This window comes from Pygocentrus nattereri, chromosome 24 (assembly GCF_015220715.1).
Source record: "Pygocentrus nattereri isolate fPygNat1 chromosome 24, fPygNat1.pri, whole genome shotgun sequence".
Taxonomy (NCBI): domain Eukaryota; kingdom Metazoa; phylum Chordata; class Actinopteri; order Characiformes; family Serrasalmidae; genus Pygocentrus; species Pygocentrus nattereri.
The window spans coordinates 26,657,565-26,673,228 of record NC_051234.1 but is presented as its reverse complement, the minus strand read 5'-3'; the positions used below and the strand labels follow the sequence as shown (position 1 = coordinate 26,673,228).

General features: G+C 37.8%; 1 protein-coding gene across 2 annotated transcripts in view; it reads right to left on the bottom strand.

Annotated features, from left to right (window-relative positions):
* The window catches only part of ctnnd2a (catenin (cadherin-associated protein), delta 2a), a 570,926-nt gene that overhangs the window by 39,478 nt on the left and 515,784 nt on the right, over window positions 1-15,664 (bottom strand). For both annotated transcript variants that reach the window (XM_017716448.2, XM_037534162.1), the window contains 2 exons: window positions 11,377-11,608; window positions 4,007-4,091 (listed from right to left, as the gene is read on the bottom strand). In XM_017716448.2, the coding sequence (XP_017571937.2) occupies window positions 4,007-4,091; window positions 11,377-11,608 (317 nt within the window). The remainder of the gene's footprint in view (window positions 1-4,006; window positions 4,092-11,376; window positions 11,609-15,664) is intronic.

Below are 15,664 nucleotides of genomic sequence, written 5' to 3'. Positions count from 1 at the left end.
AATCTTAAACCTGGCCAGATAGTTTGTTTACAGTTAAAGCATCTTTAGATAATCTATATGGGGCTGTCACAACCAACTGTGATCAAATTGGCTTTGCACAATTTAATTTCTATCTACCCCAGCACAACCTGAAAAATAACTTCTTGCTCCATCATTTTAAAATGATCTGAGCAATGTTAGCATTTTTCTTAGCCAAGTGACCTACACACCTCGGCTACAAATGAAAATGTACAATTTGTTTCAAACACCTACAGTTAATGTACTGGTTAATGAACAGTTCAGCAAAAAAAGCGGACTGATTGCAAAAATGACCCCAAAACTTACCCCATAGGTGGTGTTAATTGTAACAGACATGGGGAGTTAGTTGCAGCAGTCGCTAAAAGTAGTACATCAAAGCAAACACAGTTAATTAAATACAGTTCTTTTGTTGGACAGATGAGCTTTCAAACTTAAATATGTAAACATGATTATGAAAAAAATCTGCCAAATGTGGCAAATAAATGTTTGGACAAATGAAAATCTTCAGTATGTGTTCTCTGTTTTGTTTTAAATTTGGGAGACGTAGTTGTAACACTAACTGTTAAAGCTAACCCCATCATACGGAGGCTGCACTATGCCCGGTTACCTCTCACTGAGAGGTGGTTCTATATTAGAGGCACCAAGAGGGAGATTAAAATAACATGGGTTCATTAATCGAAAATCTTTCATTTTAATAAACTGAGGAAAGTGCATTTGCAGGCTTTTTGTGCAAAGGACAGGCACAAAAGGCCTGTGATCCTGGTGGTCATTCAGAGAATGTAGGGCAGTCATCCCTTTTACGGGACCAAAACCTGTGTATATGAACAGACAAAAAGCATTTCTATAGTCGTTTCTGAGATGGGCTGACTTATGGCCTTTTCTGGGTTCTAAAGGTCAGGAAATGTGATGTCCCCTGTCCAGAGCACCCAGGCCCCCTGGACTGGAGTCTGAACAGAGGTGTCAGCAGTGAGTCACATGACCTCTTTAGATGGGAATCTGGGACTACCACAGGTCTCCCACCTCAGAGCTGGCCTGCAACTATCATACTGCTACTTGCTATTGAGTTGTCAGGACCTGCGGGCTTTTTTAAGCCCCAGCAGGGGGACAGTGGCCTGTCACATATACTCTATGCACATAAAATCTGATTAATCGAGCTCTCTCTACTTTTGTTTATGCTTGCTGTCCACTTCAGACTTTTATACTTGTTTTGTTTATCTGTTTGACTTCAGATCCTCAAACTGTAAGTTTTTATTCTGTCACTAATCTTAAGGCTTATGACACTAACATATAGGTTATGTCATTGTGAGCATGAGGAGTTTGTGTTAAGCCTTCTACCCTTAAAGTTATCACTGCCTTTTTGCTTTGATTTATACTGCATAATTACAAAATTGCAGTAATTGACAGATTTGAAAAAATCATAATCTAAGCTCATAATCTCTTTATTATCAGGAAGATAAACAGATGCACCACTACAGATGTTTCTGTACTCTGTCTGAGCATAAGGAACAGTTTGACACTGCTCTAAGGAAATGCTTTTATAGCTCTAGGGTGGTGCAACTCGGTAACTGCCTCATTATCAAAGGGTTCAGCGTCTGAATCCCAGTGTGACACCACAGCACTCCATAGTTAGGAGTCTCCATAGTGAGTGTAAGAAGTGCTCACTCCCCTCCAGCTTATGAGCCTGAGGGGAGTATGAATGTGCACTGCAAAAAAAAAAAAAAAAAAATTAATATTTTTTTTGTTACCTGAAGAAAAAATATGAAACATACTTGATTAAAATATTAAGTACTGGCAACACATAAAATAGATAGAAAAAACTTAAATATCCAAGTTTTGCAAACGAATTTATTTATGCCTGAACTAAATTTTAACATCACATAGTAAATGAACAAAACAAAATACCCTATGCTTTGTTATGTAAGTTTACTAAGTTATCTGTAACGACCTTAGAATTCTACATCAGCCAACAACTTAACTTTTTTTTTTAACACGGTGTTGAACATTTTTCAGAATACAGGGTTAGAACCTCCTGTTGCTTCCATATATTTAATAAGTGTGATGCTCTTGCATTAAAGTGACGTTTGGAAAATCAGAAAAGCAGTTATTCTTCAGGTGATTGAGAAATGCGTGACACACAGAAACGTGTGCACTGTCTTTTTACCGTATCTGTCAGTTTAATTTATCGTATTTATTGTTACATTTTTTGTTTGCACACGATGTCTGCACATTCGCACTTTGTACTTTTTGTTCCTTGCTCTGCCGTGTTGTTCCTCTAGTGACGTAATTTCACTCCACTGTGTACTTGTACACAGATGGAATGACAATAAAAGCCTCCTGACTTGATTTGACTTGAAAGTCACTGCAGGATGTGATCAGACTGTCAGCAACCACAGTCCATCCACAACTACCCAGAGACAGATTTAAAAGTGCAGAGCAAAAAACCCCAGATGCACATTTAAAAGGTCTACAGTGATGTGGAAATTGCGATCTGGCAAGATTAGTGGTCTTTTACCATATTCTACAGGTGGACTAGCCCATGTTAAGTGTACACTATGAGAACAGTACAGACTTGAATGCCTGACCCCCTCACTGTTCACTGAGGTTCACAAATCAGATTAATCCAATTATGTTTAGTTTTTTTGGCAATAACTCTTTAAATTTTTAGATATTATTACTAGAAAGTTGCTGCTCTTCAGAAGTAACTGGGAAACAGTAACTATAGACAATTATTAACATTAGAATGATCATGTCTGGCTGCCTTTAGGAGGGATGAGCACAGAGCATGATTATCTATTCAGTGGGTTGAATGCTTGGGTGGAAATTATGTTTGTAGTAGAAATTTGATTTCAAAAGGTCACTAAAAAATGCCTAAAGCATTAAAAAACAAAACCCTTTCTGGGTTAAACATTGTTATATTTTTACGGTGAGGGTGGGCAGATGTTCCTAATTGAATGACTATGTTCTACAGACTTGGTGTTTAGTTTTTGCACCCAATAGTCCCTGAAGTATCCCAAAACAGTCATGCCCAGCTTTTCTCCTTTCACAAAGACGGTGATACATGTTTAATCAATTTGAATCATAATAAAATTCTCCTCCTGTATTTGCACACATGGCATTGGTTGGTATTGATTGATCGTTTAGGATCTGCACTTCTGACATGAATTATTATAAAATTAACTATGAGAATTATTACAAAAATTTAAAAAACAAAATATTTTTTGTTGTAATTGACTTCCAAGTATTCAACTTGCCTGATTTTGCCAAAAAAATCTGCCTCCTGAAACTCTTACTTGGTACTTTCTGAATACTTTTACTCGGTTGTTGCAGCACGTAAGAAAAAATGTCATTCAACTGCTGATGTTTCAACATCTTACCAGTTCCAGTACAATCAAATGCTCTTTTTCAATGCCAGTATGTGCTGATGTGCTAACCTTGCCTTTCAGCGTGCTCATTGTTCCTAAAGAAGTTTGGACAGCATAGTTATGCATCTGCGAAGGCCAATCTTTCATTTGAGGGAGATGCTCTACATAATTCACGCAAAAGACTAGGCTTATGTGCTGAATGGAGCCGCACAACGGTGAATGCATGAGGCACAACAAAGTCCAATTGATTGGACGTTTTCGGTAAATGTCTCAGAGACTTGGCCCTGTTATTTCTCAATAGGTCTTTCTTTCCTGGTGTCTGCGCTATGCCATGCTGAATAAAGGTTGAGTTACACATCTCTCAGCCTTCTGAGCATTCAGACGTATATTTATGGATTTCTCAGCACAAAGGCTATTTCACGGCTTGAACGAATCACTGCAGGTGAAGCTGAAATGTTTTTTCTTCTCTTTCCTGATAGCAGAAGTTCTCAGAACTAAAACGATTTCCCAGCAAGATTAATCACATATAAGTGGTCACAGATGAACATTCACTAATTTAAACACTGCTGTGCAATGGGGTCACATCAGATTAGCAACTGTGTCACTGTTAGGAGACGATTATGTACCTTCTTGTAAAGGCTGCGGAGATCCCTGTACTGCCACATGCTGCTGAGGACCTGAGATGCTGCTTTCACCACCTTTGGTGAATGTCTGAAAGGCAGAGAGCAAAATAGCATTTAGAAAACAGGAAGGTCTGGTAATAAAATATGAAGTCAAGTTTGAAGCCTTTATAATACTCTATATACACAGATCAGCCACACCACCACTTATTGTCCATTTTATCAGCTCTACTTAACATGTAGTTCTACAATTACAGACTGTAGTCCATCTGTTTCTTTGCATACTTTGCCCCCTTTCACCCTGTTCTTCAATGGTCACGACTCCCACAAAGCAGGCATTATTTGGATGGTGGATCATTCTCAGCACTGCAGTGACACTGACATGGTGGTGGTGTGTTGTGCTGGTACAAGTGCTGCCGGAGTTGTTAAACACCTCAGTGTCACTGCTGGACTGAGAATAGGTTATTAAGTTATTAAGTGATACTTTTTTGATCCCACAACCGGGGAAATTCCACCTCCGCATTTAACCCAGGGCTAACATAGTATGCAGAGAAACAGATGGACTACAGTCTGTAATTGTAGAACTACAAAGTGCTCCTATGATTGAAGTGGTTTTGGTGTTATAGACTGATATGTATACACACATTATCACATACATCAATAAAATAATTCCATCAAAAGTCATTTAGTTGAAGTACTGAAGTTCTAGAGAAACTTTCCAACTCAGGATTGTTCACAATGGCGGTGATAGGAGCCAGACGTCCGAGGAGCTTCCCGCCTCTAAAAGCTCCCTCACAGAAAGTTCTTTAATGAAATGATTATGAATTGCCTGTTGCCTGAGAAATTGTTTTACAGTAGTTCAGAAAAAGGCATAACAGCACCCAAAGAAAATTTCCTATTTTACATTTACTATATTTTACATACATTACATGCAAACCCAGAAGACACATGTATTTTCACTGCTGGTTTTGGATAGTAAATAAAATTTCTGTAGACATTATGATCTCTGGTTCATACCACCACCACTGTAGGGACTTCAAAGTCAGCGAGTTTCTTTACAATCAACCATCATATGAAACCAATCTAAATAGCATCTCTGCAACGGAATTACAGCCTATTTCCCCTTTAAATGTTGTATTAAAGCATATTGTCATTGACAGAACAAATTATGCAGAGGTCAGATGAAGTGTTTAACAAATCAGAACCATTTTCTGTTTCAGATTCTCCAAAGTAGCCCCCCTCTTCATGGATGCAGCTTTACAGACTGGCTGTTTTTTAAAGCACCTTCATGGGGAGCATTTTCATCAGGACTGAAGAAATTCCACATATGCTGAGACCTTGCCGGCTGCTGAACACTACAGTTTCTTTTAAAAATAAACATACGCAACAATATACATGCATAGTAAACAATACAAAGGCATCGACTTCACTATTTATATATTTTCAGAAACATATTTTAAGCAAATTGTCTAAGATTATAAACTATGGAATTCCTTTTTTCAATTAGGCAGTCAAGTTCAGTCGACGCACATGGAACCACATCTTTTTAATTCAGCTTTCATTTAAATTTCCACATGCAAATCATTTTATTGCCACTACATTTTTTTTTCTTATAGTAAAAAGACACACGTGTAGGATAAATGACTGTTTATTAATCATACTTCTAATGTAAATTCTATTTTTTGCTCAGTTTTTAATTCATTATTATTTATTTATTATGTTTTATTTGTATTTTATCTGTATTTATTGTTAAAGCACTTTTAACTACTAAGTATATGACGTATTGTATAAAGTATCATTGAACGTAAATTCAATTGTGTGCTCAAACTGGTCCTGTAAAGCCAAGGCTCTTAAACAGTATAATAAAAAGTCATGAAGGGACTAAATGAAAAAACGTGCCACTTGATTGTAGTTTGAAAAAAAAGGTTCTATACATGGCGGCTTTGCCTCTTCTGTAGTGAATTAAAAATAAATCTCTTTATTGATGCAAATTAAACCCATTCAAAGTACACACAATATGGAGAACAACGTACAACAGTGACAGTTACAAGCTGGTGATATTTGAAGAGAAAAAAAATAATCACATTCTTCACATACTTCCAAAGATCTTAGTAAGTCATAACAGTGGCGAGTGAAAATGCTTTTTGTCATCATTCCCATATAAACGTTCCTCTGCACGCATTTGTGATGTTATGAAAATTGTTTGCTTTGCATATAATACAATTCAGACAAACAGCAACCTTTTGTTAGGACCAACAATGCCCCACAAACAAAAGAAGCAATCTCCCGCCCTTCACTGATGACATGAATTGTCTGAGTTCAGCTAATGGGAGGAAGCATCTGTGTCTTTGTGTGAACCACAGCATAGCTAATACATTTCAATTTGGAAAACGCAGCAGCAGCAGAATGAATTTCAAGTTTTGCGTTAGGAATGAACACAAAAGGTTCCCATCTCTTTTCACCTCCTTCCCCTTGGGAAAGAGGCAGTGGGGCATTTACACTTTTAAATACACTTTTAAGAAGTTATAGAACTACTTCAGGAACCTTTCAATGGTTCCTTTCAACTGAAACCGCTCACCAAAAGGTTCTTAACATGCTCCAAAGTAGTCCTTTTGGCAACTTTATATTTAAGAGTTACAAAAGGTAATAGTAAATGTAAGTATGCGCGAATTTAATGTGGCACCAGTACCAATAATGTATCTGTATCAGTGCCAATATTATCAACATTTATAGTATATAGTATATAGTATAGTATAGTATATAGTATATAGTATAGTATATAGTATATATATATATAAGTATATATAGTATATAATAGTATCAGTATCAGCGAAGAAGACACCAATACCTATTACCTATGACTGACACCTCAAAGTAATCTCTGAGGTGCTGAGACATGCATATGTGCAAGTAGACGGAACCTAACATGTCAGTACTGTGAGTTGACGAGCAGCAGTAAAAATGTTTATGGTAAAATATGTAACTCTAGTATTTCGTGGGAAAACCCCAGTAACAGGAGCCCCTTACCTGAATGGCTGGGCCCGGTTTCTTTCAGTGGCTACTCATCTGCCACTGTGTAGTTATTTACAGTCTGAGTTAACGTTAGTCCAGGTTCTTAGTGAGGGAGCAGAAGGAACCGCCAGACTCTCAGCGTAATAATAGCCTTTAGTTGTAATTTGGTCTTTAGCACAGCAGCCTGCTTGGTCGCGGCCCTATGCTTAGACCCAGATCAGAAAAAACAAGAAAGGTTGCTGCTAATGACAGCATGAACTACAGTTATATTTACTAAACTCCAGCAGAGTGTGATGCTCAGAGATGGAAGCAGGAAGGAATGAGACAGAGTAAATGAACAAAAATATTTTTTAAAGCATCTAAAATGTATAATGCAATAAGTAAATGCCACCTACTCAAGCTGTGTGTTTTATTTGTGACACAGAACATAGATTTAAATAAAAAACAAACACACACACACACACACACACACACACACACACACACACACATATATATATATATATATATATATATATAAATTGTAAAAATATCAGGACTTACAGGTTAGTTAGGTTCGTGTCAGTATCAGTATTGATACTCTGTATTGGCATATATTCAAGGATCAGGTATCGGAAGGGTATTGGTGTATCTGTAGGGGATACGATTATATCATCACTATAAATCATGTGAGTGTCAACAGTACTGTGGGGTACAACAGTACCACAACACTGATCAACTGCATATATTCATATTCTCAGCTTTAGCAGAGCCTCTCAAGTGGCATAGCTCTCAAAGGTTTTGTCCTATTGCAAAGAGATATATGAATCAAGAGAGGATAATTAGTTCTGCTTAATGGGATGTAACACTGAAAAACATTGATCTTTTTAAAAGCATTTTTATGAAAGCAATTTATGCTTGGCACTTCTGGTGCATTGCCTATTAAAATTTTCCAAACCGCAGAAACACAAAATATCATAAATATTGTATCATGAAAATCTTACGTTATCATGAACAACTGCACTTTTCAAAAACACAAAAATAAGTTTTATGAAGGAAAAAAGTTAGTTTTTGCATTTTCAGTGCATGAAGGATGGCCTTTCTGTGTCAAACCTGAAATACTTGGGATGATGATGATGCTTTTGAGCAGTCTAGCTGAGTGCAGTCTACCTTACTAGCAGAGTGTTAGTTTATCATTGCCAAGCTCATTAGAAGGAAACAAAGGATTCCAACTTGGCCTGTGATTTATTTCTTGGTTTCTAACAAAATATTCACCATAGTAGTAAAAAACAAAACTATAAGTCAAACTAAAATGCTAAAACTAAAACGTTTCAGGCACAAATTGAAAATCAAATGAATAAATGAACAAAATAACTAATGAAAAACTGAAAGCTATAATAAGCCTGCAGTAAACATTGTAAGTCCGAAATGTGGTGTTTCAAGGAAGCAAAGAGCAGTACTACAACATTAAGGATGGAGTAATTACAAACTATAATAAATGCAAGAATCCAAATAAATAAATAATCATCACTTGTTTCAATATAATAAACATAATTGAGGTATATAGGCATTCAAAACAAAAGGATTTTAGTCTAAATCCAAGTCAGTTAAAAATCTGAATTGTGTTTTTAACTCGGACTTCGAACCAATAGGGCAGAACGGCTGAATAACCATTCCTTTTTTGAAAGATCCCTAAAAGACCCTTTTTAAAAAAGAATGTAGACCAACATCCAAATGATTGAATGGAGTCGATGCTTTTGGAGCAGCGCTCAGTCGTCTGTTCTCAGTCATGCTGGTGAAGAAAAAGAACATCCACCTGTTCCTCAGATAACCTCATAGCAACATGGCTGAGCGATAAGAGGGAGATGTAAAGCAGCTGTGTGTCAGCCTCACTTTATGACAGGCACGCTAACGGGCTCGGCCACGTGCATCATGGCCCACGTGAACGACAGAGCTGACTTATCATTCACTGTCATGTTGGCTAAGCAGGCATCTCCACAGCGGTTTATCAAAGGGACCAGAGTAAGAAACTTCTCGGTACAGAAAGCCTTGATATCTACGGGTGCCTCAACGCGAGTGGACCAAAATTTTATGAAATGCGAGTATGCTTGGAATATCATGTTGAAAGCAGATGTATTCTCGTTTCATCTTTTCTCCTTATTCCACTTCAGGGAGCATTCACAGAGCGATGCTCTGCTGAGTGCAATCCGCTCCCTGGTGTATTGAGGCAGAAGGCACAACTCTCCCATGTGGCCACTTTGAAGCATTTGTATTTGAAGCTAACAAAGCTTAATGCTAAAAGACACCAGAATGCAAGATATGCTGTAGAAGTAAAAGGTAAATACGGCTGGGTTCACTGTCCAAATCTTACAATCACAGTCTGAACTGCAGCTAGGTGAGAGTTTGAGGGGTTGTCCTTCAAGGGTCATTCTGGCCTTATTTGTTGTGTTATGCAGTATTCTCTACCACAGCATCGGATCCTTCAGCCTCATCGGTTTCATCATACAACCACTGCTAATCCCTGTGGTATCAAATAATCCTCACTGCCAGCCACTGACATACACGCTCATCAATACAACCAAACTAACGTTACTAGAACTCTTACCAAAATTGAGAAGAAAACAGGGAATCTAACTTTATTCAGCACAAAATAGACACGTTTTTACCCTTTCAGCCAGAGAAAGAAGCCAAGCGGAAGAGCAGTGTTCTGAAGGCCCACAGCCCTGTACATTTTAGTCATTTTAGCTTGTTGTCCTCTTCATTTTACAAATCATTTCTGCCTTGTATGAACAATCCATCTGCATGTTCCAGGTGTTTTCTGTGGTAATTTTTATTTGAAGACAGCAATAAGATATTCAGTTTACTAGTGGTAATATTAGTTATCTGACTCCCTTCTGTATTTACCTGCTAACAAAGAAATAATCATAAAAATTCTGACAACCTGCCCAGAGAATCCACCCCAAAGTTTCTCCCACCTTCAAAATTCATTATCTGAAGGGGGTTTCTAGTGATTAAAACTGATAAACTGCTTGAAGAGTTCATTTTTCCAAAACATGTTCAATTTCTGAAGTTTGCTTTTGTAGTTTCACACTGAAGTTATGAAAGTAATTTAGCTAACAACAATTCAAAGTTTACATGATTAGGGTTTCATTTGTGTCCCACTGATGAGACGTGTACAAGTATGTCTGTGACGGTAAAGGACAGTTTAAAAATAGGTAAAGTGTCCATCACAGCAACTTTTCTGCATGGTCCAGATAAATGACTTAATGACCAATAAATAAAAATATTTTTAAATTACATTTAAAAACCCACAATAATTAACTTGTAAAATCTGATCATTAAAACACATCAAAAAACATATCATTTTTGTATTAGTTTGTGAATCTGTTGCACATGTCATGCTTGAAGTCATCCATAAAAGCTTATTAAAAATGCACTTTTGTTTCCCACATTTACTCAAAATATCTCAAGACATCACAAATTTGTAAAATATTCCATAAGTCACATGTTCAGAGTGTTGTTCGTCTTTCCTGAAGAGAATAGGCAGAGAAGTTTACTTTCAGTGATACTGACTTGTTACTCGAATTATAGATTGAAAACAAATAGTTCAATTATCTTATGCTGAATAAGCAAAAAATGAGTTTTTAAATGAGTTCTAATTCCCTGCTAAAATCTCTGACCTGTTACTGTCAACACTGTTACTCATTAAAGTCGCTGTCAGCAAATAAACCTTGTAGAAAATGAAACTTCGTTCCTGAGATGTGGTAACACAACTTTTGAATAGATAAAGGCAAGTTTTTAGAGACTTGTCTGCCGAAGACTAATTAAAAGGACATTGTTTTTACTCATTGAAAAGTCTTTACCGCAACATGCACTTACTGCAGCGCGCTGTTTTAGTAAAAATATGCCACCATAAAGATATTTTTCAGTTTTTAAAAATCTGGACTGCCAAAATGGTCAGAAATTGCAGAAACACCTTTGTACTTTTGTCCATTTTTACAGACAGCAGTATGTCACACAGTGCCAGACACATAAGGATGTTTATTTGAGATTAATTAACAGCCTGGCCCTGTTTGAAGTGATCATTTAGGTTTTAAGTTTGCAAAGTGCTAGTTGACAGAGTATAAGCTTCTCTTAGCTATATTAGCCTCGTAGCCCAAGTGCAAATCCAAAGAAGGAAACTTGACACACCACAAATGTCCTGGTTGATTGACTGTAAAACGAGATTCACTCTGTGTGTGATGATTAAAATGACCTGTAGAAGCAAGAAGCAAGAACCTTAAGGACTCTTGTAGATACACACGTTCTCTCTCCGTCTCTCGCCCTCCCCGTCTCCTCCTCACACATGTACAATACAGCAGATAACCTTGCTGACAGGAACTCACTTATCTCCTTTGCTCCTGGCGATACCGATGAGCTTCTCAATCCCGCCGGCATCTCGCAGGGCCTTGGCGTTCTCCATGTTCTTGGTGATGACCTCGTGCAGGGCGCAGCAGATAGCAGTCACCGTGTCGTCTGACATGGTTTTGCTCATGGTGCTGTTGGCAGTACCACCACTGCTGCTAGCGTTGTTGCCACCCGGCAGGCGATGGACCAAATCCCGCATTGCATACTTTCCTATGAATTTGGAGAAGAAAAAATGTGAGATGAGAAAAGAGAACTTGAACTGTACCTTCAATTTACCCTGGATTTTTCTTGTGCCAGACTACAAGAGCAACAAGCAAAACATATTTACAGTAGTAAAAAAAATCTCATCTCTCTGAAATGTTAACACAGAGGTGTCAAACTGAGTTCCATTCAGACCAGAGCTCTGCAGAGTTCAGCAGTCTGCCTCATTCAGCTTCTCATTCCGCCTTGATTCAACTCTTCCTCTAATTAGCAAAGGCTTTAATGAGACCTTGAAGTATTAGAAGAGGGAAAGCGCTTCAGAAAGGAACCCAGTTTGACAGCTCAGTTAATTTGGTAACATGTTCCTGAAGGACAGTGTTCAAACAAAGGCTACAGAACACCTACATAAGCCCTTCTTGACAGTGACAAAGACTTACATAAAATGGGTCTTTCATCATAAAGACCGCATTTGCCAGGTATCATTGATTGTTTTCCCTGACATTAGGCTGTTATGACAATTTCTGGGGTGAAATGACAGACTTCGCAGCTCAGTTTATGTCACAATGACATAATGCAGTAAAGCATGTGCTGCCATTTCACAAAAAAACGGACAGAAACCAGTATCAGAAAAATGATGCCAAGAGACACAGGTGTTACTGACAACATTTGACCAAAAAAAAAGTTATATAAATTTGTCAGTTGTCATGACAACTTCCGTAGTTGCCATGTAGCCTTATCAACACTGCTCTACAGTGAAAAAAAGTCAATTTTATAGAAGGAAAGTATGTTCTTAACTTAATAAGTATCAAACCCCTGTATTTTCAGACAACTCCACCTCTAGTTCAACTCAAAAAATGCGAAAAATTGACACTTAGGACTACTTAGATGGGAAAGAGGGGGGCATTACACTTCAAAAAGGAAACAGATAAAGTAAAGCCTCCTTAATTTAACTCTGACCCAAAAGTCTGGTAACATGATTACAATAATGCTAATGAAACATGTCTTTACACAACGCCACGCAAGATGTAAACCTTTCTTATAATCTCAGCACCACAAACACAAACAGAACACTACACTGAAAACCCGAGCTGGCAGAAATTAGCATTATTACAGTGGTGGCAATTTCTTGTATAAACAGAAAAAAAGGTGAAGAAACACGTAACTATGTCTCAGTATTTTCCAGACTGTTTGTTTGATTTACCGTGGCGGTTTCTCAGCTTAGGTAGGAAACTTAATTAAATTATTCCCCTTTGTTCTTGTCACGATTGGCCCCTCCCATTCCGCTCCATGTGCGTTTGTTTTGGCTTGGCCCATGTGTATTTGTTTTGGTTTTTAGTCCAGCCCCCTCGTTTCATGACTCCACCCCTGATTGTCTCCACCTGTGTTGCCACCTGTCCCTCGTTTACCCTTATGTATTTAAAGCCTGTGTTTTCCCCTGTCTGGTTACCGGTCTTTGTCTGAATTGTTATCGGCTGTGTTGGTTGTACTGGTATTGTTCGTACTGGTCTATGTACAATTGTTGGTTCTGTTTTATTCTGGTTTGTCATGTCTATCCCCCAATCTATCTGTGTTGGATCTTTGACCCTGGACCATCTTGACTATGACCCAGGATTTGCCCATAATAGACGTCGCTTATCTCTGCATATGCATCCACCTCCTCGCTCCCCGTTACAGCTCTCATATTTCAAACTCACTTGTTTAGGGCAGTGCAAAGCAGTTGTGGTCATAAGTTTGGAATAACATCGGTTAGCTAATTTGCATATTGTGTCAGACTTATACTCAGGTACTGATCTACACCACCTTCAGCAAATTTGAACCAGAGGGGGCACTGCAGGGGCTGAACTGACCATGATAATCATGTCATTTTGACAGTTTCAAAAGAAGTGTTAAAACTTTTACAAGTCTGATGTCATAATTAGAACACAGTATAATTTCAGTTTTCAATGAAAACATCAGCATTATGGTGTATTGATCCTTTAACATCTGCTGGAACTGAAACTTGAATGCTTTGGTTTTCAAAAATTCTACTGCCCGTTTGTACCATGAGTTGTGTCCACCTTTTGACTGGACATATACACTATTCGACAGTTTCCTAGTCAGGGATTAGGTTCTCTGGACTGATGGGATGAGTTGGAGTGCTGTTTGAGATTCAGAACGAAGCACTCAACATCAAAACCTGACCTCAGTAAAGCTCTTTCGGCTGAACGCAATCAGATCCTCACAGCAAAATCTAGCATAAAGCCTTCTCAGAAGAGTAGAGGTTGAAGCCAAAGAGGACAAAATCCTAATGCCTTTCATTTCAGGAGAAACGCTAGTTAAGGGGTCTACAAAATTTTGGACGTATAGAGTATAGATATACCAATTTGTATTCTGTATGCTAAGAATCAAGTGTATAACAGGTTACTGAAGACAGAAGTTCAGAAAAATAGGGTATTTTAGTGCACATAAGACAGGGTATGTGCTCTACTGTGAAGAGGTACTTGATCATTAGCTGCTGTTCTAAACATAATGTACCCAGTATGCTGGGTTTTAACGGAGTAACCTTCTGCAGAGAGTGGATAAGCTTCAGGAGTGTCAGGCTCAGTGTTTTGGGATGATGTTTGGAGGAGCATTGTGCTGAATGCAATAAAATGACTCGCATGGTATTTGAGAAAAGAACATGTGAGGAAAAAAGCAAGCCGAATCTGACATTTAAGGAACAGAAGAGGAAGTGTAATTAAAAAGGACTTGGTGAGAGACAGACCTGATGAAGTAGATAATACCCAGTGCTGAGCTAGGATATGATTTTCAAACTTGTATTAAAACACTTTTATTAGAACCTCACAAATCTGTCCATGAAAAACACATACTAACAATAACGGGTAATGGGGAACTTACAAGCTACCAACAGAGACCTTTTGAATATTTATGAATATTATGCCAGTATTCGCAAGATGATGTAAGATATTTTATGCAATAAAGCTATGCCAGTCATGACGGGAGCATTAGAATCCTCCACAGAATTCAAGGGATTCTTAAATAGGCTTCTGGCTTTTAAATCCAGTTTCAGGGGAATGATGCTATAAATGGAACAAATGTCTGTCATTTTAGTTTAAGGCCCCTTCAGTTTAAGTTAATGCAGTGTCATTTAGTTCTTAAACATTTGATGACTTGTGAATACTGACATAAGATGTTTTTGCTCAAATATTTTTAAATACACCATTGGTTATAGATGCATTATGAAGTCCATATGTAAGTAGCCTTCAAAGAAAGTGTTATCCAACAATGTTTAAATATCTCTGCCAATATTAGTGTCAATAAGCAAGTCCACTAATCATAAGAGAGAGATAGGACAATGTCCCACACATTCACTATTAGATACACCTACATTGTAGCTTCATTTTGCTAGCACACAGACTCTAGCTCATCTGCTGATGCCCAACTTATATTTGCCATCTTCAAGACTTCCAGTTTCTGACCACAGAGCAGCTCTTGGCTGGTTATTTTTGGGTGATAAAGAACTGTTACGCAGAGTGTAAAAAACCTAGCAGCCACACTGTGCCTGACACACACTACCATGTAGATGTCACTGGCCTGTGGTCCAATGATGAATAAGGTACAGGATGGCCGACAAACTGCGCAGAAACAAATGGACTAAAGTGTGCAACTATAAACCCATAAAGTGGACCTATACAGTAGTTTATCTGTTTGAACATTAAATATCTTGTCTTTGTAGTGTGTACAGTTGAATATGGGTTGAAAAGGATTTGCAAATCATCGTATTCTGTTTTTATTCATGTTTTACACAACGTCCCAAGTTCATTGGAATTGGGGTTGTAACTGCCTCTATCCTGCTCCCACCCATAATACACCTTCATACGTTTATGAAACTGCACATTAAGAGCGTTTAGAATTGTGTAGTGTACAAATGTCAAGACATTCATTCAGGGTGCTGCAAAAGGCATGAGTAATTCTGTATAAATAAATAAATAGTATATATAATTTTCATTTCATCCACATAAAATTCATTTTAGTTTCTTTGTACCTCAAAGTGTAAAAATGTCAGGTCGTGCAACCATCCAACCA